Below are 7,155 nucleotides of genomic sequence, written 5' to 3'. Positions count from 1 at the left end.
CGACATTGACTAAAAACTATTTTAGTGATTGCACCAGTCTGTATACCCCATCAATTTCATGCCATTTCTGAACATAAATAGTATCGCTGTTCTTGCTCAATCCTCACTTTGTCGATTGGCACAGCATTGTTTAGATTACTGCTTTGTAATTCCAGTTGCTTGATGTATGTCACTCAGTTGGGGTTGTTGAGCATATATATATATATATATATAAAACACAATCCACCTGTCCTAGCCACTATGTTTATGTCACATTATATATTTTTTGATCTTCAACCTCCTAACCTTCTAATGCCAAGGACGAGTTATGGAACCTCATCTATCCGGTTGAGATTGTGTATGTATATAGCTAATTCTGTTTATATTTTACTATGGATTGCACCTCTCAAAACGAATTGCATTTGTGCACTTCCTACTAATGCCTAGGATGAGTGATAGAACCTCGTCTATCTGGTTGAGGTTGCATATGTACATAGCTAATTCTGTTTATATTTACTATGAATTGCACCTCTCAGAATGAATTTGCATTTGTACACATCCTCCTAATTCCTAGGATGAGTGATGGAACCTTTTCTGTCCTGTTGATGTTGTGTATGTACTTAGCTAATTCTGTTTATATTTTAATATGAATTGCATTTCTCACTATAAATTGCATTTACGCACATCCTTCTAATGCCAAGGACAAGTTATAGAACCTCCTCTGTCTGGTTGAGTTTGTATATGTGCATAGCTAATTCTGTTTATATTTTACTATGGATTGCACCTCTCAGAATGAATTACACTTGTGCAAATCCTTTTTTTTTTCACCTGTATCAGATTCATTTCCTACTTCATGGACAAAGAGCATATCTGTTCCAGAAGTAGTGCATACCCCAAAAGTGTGCTTTGTTTTCATCTCGGAGCACACCCGTTCATTTGGGGAGGCTGCTTTTTGCTTGATTTCTGTGGTGTGCACCTAAACTGCCTTTGCAATGTGGTATTCTAGCTTTTTGTGAAAGAAGGTAAGATCGTATTGGAAGGTGACATTTTTCTTACACTGAAAATGTATTTCAGTTAGGAACTTACCTCCTTTCACACACTTCCTCCCCATAGTTTGGGTTGAGCAGGAATTGCAGAGTGAGCTAGCTGTGCCAATATAAGTGGCACAATACTATTGGTGGAGAATAATTACATAATTTGAACATGTTCAGAAATGGCATGAAATAGATGGTGTACATAGACTGGTGCTCTGATTGTGGAAATTTTTTAGCTGTGCTTGGCAGATGAAGATTGAGATAGCTGTGAGTGAGGGAAGGTAAGTACCTATCGGAAATACATTTTCAGTGTAAGAAGGATGCTAACTTCAGAATGTTCCAAAATGTATTTGTAAATCAGTTTTTTTATAGACAAGTAGAAAGGTTGAGATGTTTCTTTTGTCTTTGCATATATATTTAAAAGTTTATTTGCAAAATTTCTTCAAGTGTATTTTTAATTTAGTAACAATATGTTCGTGATATTACATCAAAGTACAATAAAAGGTTTGAGTTGTTGCTATTGTCTTTATTTACATTGTTTAAAATTTTATAGATGCAAAATTTCTTCAGATGTATATGAAATTCAGTAATAATATGTGTTTGTGATATCATGTCACAGTATGACTCATAATAATTCATAATACATATCCTCAGCAACTAAATACTAAATGGACCAGTAAGGAAAGATGTTATTCATTTTATTAATCTTATTCTTAAATGTTATACATGGCAGCTAAAACTTTCTACAATGTAAACTTTGTTATACATGAAATTGTGTAATAGTAGTAAATATTATTAGAAACATTTAGAATATTGTTCTTTTAATACATATTTCATTTGAAGTTACTTCAGATGCATTTGTAAAGACCTGATAATATTTAACAACATTTAAAGGCTATGAAAATTACTCTGTGTTTGCTTAAGTGTCTATAAAGTGAATTATCATTTTTGTACAATTTTCATTAGGCCTAGCTACATTGTCCCTTCTTCTGTGGCATATGGGATTAAAATGGTGTTTCCTGTATTTAGAGGCTATGGGCAACAGGTAAATTAATTTCATTGCATCTTTATCTATAATAATCTACTTTAGTTATTGTTTTTTTATATTATTTACAGTCTCATACAAACAAGTTAAAAGATGATTAACCCTTTGTAAAATACAATTTAATTGTTAAGTATTTATTTTCAAAACTATGGAATACTTTTCACATGCTAAACATAATTATGTTAGTGTTCATTTAATTCTTGTTTTATAAAAATAATTTATAGATACATGAAATAGATATACAGTAATAACACGCCATATTACATTGTTACAATTCATAAAAACATGTAAACCCACTATAATAATATGTCACACTGTATCGTAATATTGACTCATGACAATAGTGCCTTCAAAGTAATATATTCCCTTCTTTGTGTGACATGGACCTTTAGTGACAATATGTCACTCTCCCGTGTATGATAGTCACACCAATGCACAATATGGATCTATAGTAATAATGTCACACTCCAATATATGATGTGGACCTGTGGTAATCATGCCACACTCCAATGCATGGTATGGACCTATGGTAATAATGTCACACTCCAATATATGATGTGGACCTGTGGTAATCATGCCACACTCCAATGCATGGTATGGACCTATGGTAATAATGTCGCACTGCAATGCATGATGTGGACATATGGTAATAATGTTACTCTTAACCCTTTGGTTGCCAAGTGTTACAAATCATAGCATGTGGCATCTCTATCATTTTATTTCATTGCAAAAATAAAATTAGGGGATAAAATTGTTTGAGATTTCACAAGATTATTCCAAAAACTATGTAGTTTCAGAAAAGTAAAATATTTAATATATTCTACTATTGGTAATAAAAATTTCGTTTTTTAATGTAGTTATTTGCACTTCCGTTCTGAATAGTTCAAGTTCAGGGTGATTTTTACATGAAGTATAAAAATAATATTTTTAATCTCACAGTTTTCATATTTTATTTGCATAATCTCTAGAACCTCATAAATGAATATCAAAAGTTTTTTTTTGGTAAATGTATGTGGCTGAACATTTGTATGTGTTCTCATTTAATAGTTTAGATGTCAAGGAATTTTACAAAAAAAAATTACTGCAATACAATGTACAGAAGCAATTAATTAGAATCCATTATAAAACTCATGCAAGATTTGCACATCTCTGGTTTCTCTCATTTGATAAAGAAACTGTTTCATGTATTCATGTACAGTATTTTTAAAGTGTGTATTATTTAGATTACAACTTCATAATGTTTTATAGGATGCCCAAGAATTTTTACGATGTGTAATGGATCAGCTTCACGAGGAATTAAAAGAACCCACTTTTGAAGTAGATAGCAATGTTTCTTCTGATTGCAATGATGATTATGATAGCTGCCAAGGAGAAGGACCGTTTGGTCGTCTAGAAGATTCAAGCCAGTCAGAAGCTGAGTTTGAAACCTGTGATTCAGGACTGAGCAGTGAGAAGAGTTCATGTAATGATGAAAGTCCAGAGGCACGAGACTTTGTTGTTGCAGAGGAAGATGTGAAAGGGATACCCTCTGGAGTTGATTATAATGGAGCAAGTTTACAACAGGTTCAACTGTCACTTAATTTTCAACCAACCAGTGACCAAAGAGATCAACAAGAAAACAACAGAGAAGGAAATGAAACTGCCAGTGTTTCTCAGCAGGTCTCAACCCCAGAAGAAAAACGTAGCTTAGGAGCTGGTGACTGGGATCGAGAAACCCCATCCACAGAAACAGCAGAAGGACACTTCTTTCAGGAAAAAAAGCCTCCACCCATAAGTCAGAGAAGCAATCGTTCATCAGAGCAGAGAAGACAAAGCAATCAAGGAATCTACTTGGGAAAATTACAGACAGGAGCTGGAACTCGAAGTCATGGACAGTATGGTCAGAGAGAGAGGCTTTCTCCACCACCTCAGGGATATAGCTATGGCAGTAAACCTCCTGGAAAGAGAAAAAAATCTGTAATTTATCGCAGTGTTATCTCAGATATTTTTGATGGGAAAATCCTGAGTTCGGTACAGTGTCTTACATGTGATACGGTTAGTATTACTTATTGTTGTTTAGAATTTAGCATAGAGTGATGTAAAATTTTGTCTCTGATACCAGTGAAAATGAAACAGTCCATAATTACTCTGTAACTTCATAGTAACATATATCATGTCAACTGAATATGATGTGTTTGTAAATTGAACATATTCACATGCAGCTTTGTATACATACATAGTGGAAATAGTTATGGAAACATATTCACAAGTTTTAGATTAAAATTACTGTATCATCAATTATATAGAGATAACAATGCCCATTCATTTGTTTGACCTTCTAAAACCTATTATATGAAATACTCTTTGATAAATCTACAGATTTGCTAAAATTGAAGAATAAAAACAATGACACATTGTTCCAGAAATAAACAGTCACAACTCAGTTTACTAAAAAATAGCATGCTTGTAAAGTACATCAAATTAGCTCTAAACTTCACTATTAATTTTTGTGCGAAGTGAGAGTGCATATAGGTTTACATTATTGTTTCATTATCCCAGTGCATGCACTTGATTAATATCACCATTGTGTTATTTGAATGTTCATCTAATGTCATAAACACTTGTTCAGTAGTAACTAATGTTCAATTAAAGATGCATGTGAGACAGTTGAGTTTGTTTTTAGTATACTGGTGATACTCAAGTTGTATACTAAATTTCACTGTTTATTAACATTTTTGGAATTTAATTAGCTAAAGAGAAAAATATGTTTTTAGGAGGTTGCTGCAGTTCATTCACATCAAAACTTCAAAATATATTTAAGAAGTGTTTGAGAATTCTTACAAATACACTAGGTACCCAGTTTTTGTATTCTAACCGTTGACATTAAAATTCCTGATGAAGGTGTTAGTCAAAACAATGGTAACTAAGAAACAGTTTTTCTAGAGCATAACTTATTTTTACCCATAAGGGCAAAGATAAACATCACATAAACTAAGCATTAAAAGAATGATACAACTTACTGTGATATGAATATTATTAAAACTTGAAATAGTTATTGCCTTGCATGAAGATATTTTGTGCTTTTCTGTTAATCCTGTAAGAGAGACTAAAATTCAATTGTAATGATAAAGAACAAAATGACAGTTGATCATCAATTAAAACTGAATATTTTTTAAACTAGAGATTGGCCATAGCCTGTCAAATATTAATGATGAACACTTATTAAACAATTTACTATAAATGTGTATTACTTAAATTTTGAGATCACATCAAGGGGATAGAAAACTTACTTTCCAACTATGATCATAATATGCATATTTATGTTGTATCAGAGTTTGACTGTATATGTAACATACATAACATATTGTTTTTGTGTATACAGCAGTGCTTACAGTAAAGCAAAATACTCATACACAGTGTAAGAAACTCAACCCCATAAATTAGTCATCAGCATAAAAGATTTTAGCCCCTAAAACAATACTTACCAAATTGAATTGCTGATCATCATTATTATACATTGCAAACTTGACCAAAATATAACTTTGTAAGAAATAAAAAAGCATTATTTTTCCCATTCTGATATCCATTGTACAGGGATTGATCTGAGAGATTTAAAATTTGCAGACTTAATTTTATTTGCTTGTTCATTCTTTTTTTAAGCATCCATCACAAGTCCTTGCAACATTGTCTTTCATGCCTAACAGTAATACTTTCTATTGGTATAACCAGCCACAGTTTTCCTTTTATCAGCTGTCATCGCTAAACAAACAAAATGTTACATCTAACATGAGTTAATTTTAAAAAGCATTCACTGTTTATGTCAGCATTAAATTAGAACCTTAATGTTTGAATAAAAAGAACACAAAAATATTGTCATGAAAAATTTCACAAAGTAAATCAGTTTTTTTTTTTAAATTTAATTTATTGAATAACGTTAACACTATTAAAAACGTTTTGGTATATATGACTGCCTGACCATATTACGTCAGTGATATATAAAGTATCCTTCAACTTCCACACAGATTTTCCTGGTCACATTACTCTATGCTTCAGTGGCATTTGCTGTAGAATATAGAATAGGTTCGGATGAATCTTATATACAACAGTTTTATAATATTATGCTGAGCTTTAGCACATTCACTTAGAATGAATTTCTTAAGGAAATGAAAGAACATTGTGCAATAATGACACATGTTTGTAAGTTGCATCAGTTTTGTATTGTTTGCATCTACGAAGCAAATTTTTGTGTTATGTATACAAATGTTGATTCATACAGTCTTAACAAGCAACAAATCCCATACAATCAGCATAAAAGTACTGTATTCTTGAGAGCAAGAAGTATTTAATGTCATAAACACATACATTGGTATAGTCAAAACACATGACTCTGAATGTGTTTTCCATACTTCACCTTTATTTTACAACCACCAATGGATCTAGTTCATTATAGAGTACAGTGAACAACTTATGATGTGTTGTCATAAAAAGTGAGTTCTTATTCATAGGAGATTGCATGCACAAGACTTGATGTCGTTTAAAGTGTAACATGTAACAATAACTTTTTGAAAAGAACTTCACAGAATATATTTACTGTTTTGTTTTTTTTCATATTGATCCCCTACTAAAATTCTAAAACATTAAATGACTTATTGATACATTGACTACTGTTAATAACAAAGATGGATTTGGATAGACTGTATATTAAACCATAATGAAAGAAAAACTAATAAAAAATAAGACAATCCACCAACTTGTTAAACAATCATTTTCAGTGCAAAAAAAAAGCAAAACAAAAACCCAAAACAAATGACATATCAAAAATTTCATAATACATGCACTTTAATACCATGTGACACATGGATCAATTACTATATTATACAAATTTCATAATACATACACTTTAATACCATGTGACACATGGATCAATTACTATATTATACAAATTTCATAATACATACACTTTAATACCACGTAACACATGAATCAATTACTGCATTATACAAATTTCATAATATATACACTTCAATGCCACGTAACACATGGATCAAGTACTGCATTATACAAATTTCATAATACATACACTTTAACACCACGCGACACATGGATCAATTACTGCAT

The 7,155-nt window shown here is 31.5% G+C and overlaps 1 protein-coding gene across 3 annotated transcripts in view; it reads left to right on the top strand.

The window, feature by feature from the left end:
• Positions 1-7,155, top strand: part of LOC106460490 (ubiquitin carboxyl-terminal hydrolase 20-like) — a 79,519-nt gene that overhangs the window by 34,508 nt on the left and 37,856 nt on the right. For all 3 annotated transcript variants that reach the window (XM_013920191.2, XM_022387238.1, XM_022387239.1), the window contains exons 7-8: positions 1,980-2,058; positions 3,307-4,092. In XM_013920191.2, coding sequence (XP_013775645.2) covers positions 1,980-2,058; positions 3,307-4,092 — 865 coding nt within the window. The remainder of the gene's footprint in view (positions 1-1,979; positions 2,059-3,306; positions 4,093-7,155) is intronic.

Source organism: Limulus polyphemus, unplaced genomic scaffold (assembly GCF_000517525.1).
Source record: "Limulus polyphemus unplaced genomic scaffold, Limulus_polyphemus-2.1.2 Scaffold780, whole genome shotgun sequence".
NCBI lineage: Eukaryota > Metazoa > Arthropoda > Merostomata > Xiphosura > Limulidae > Limulus > Limulus polyphemus.
This window is presented reverse-complemented; position numbering and strand designations above follow the sequence as displayed.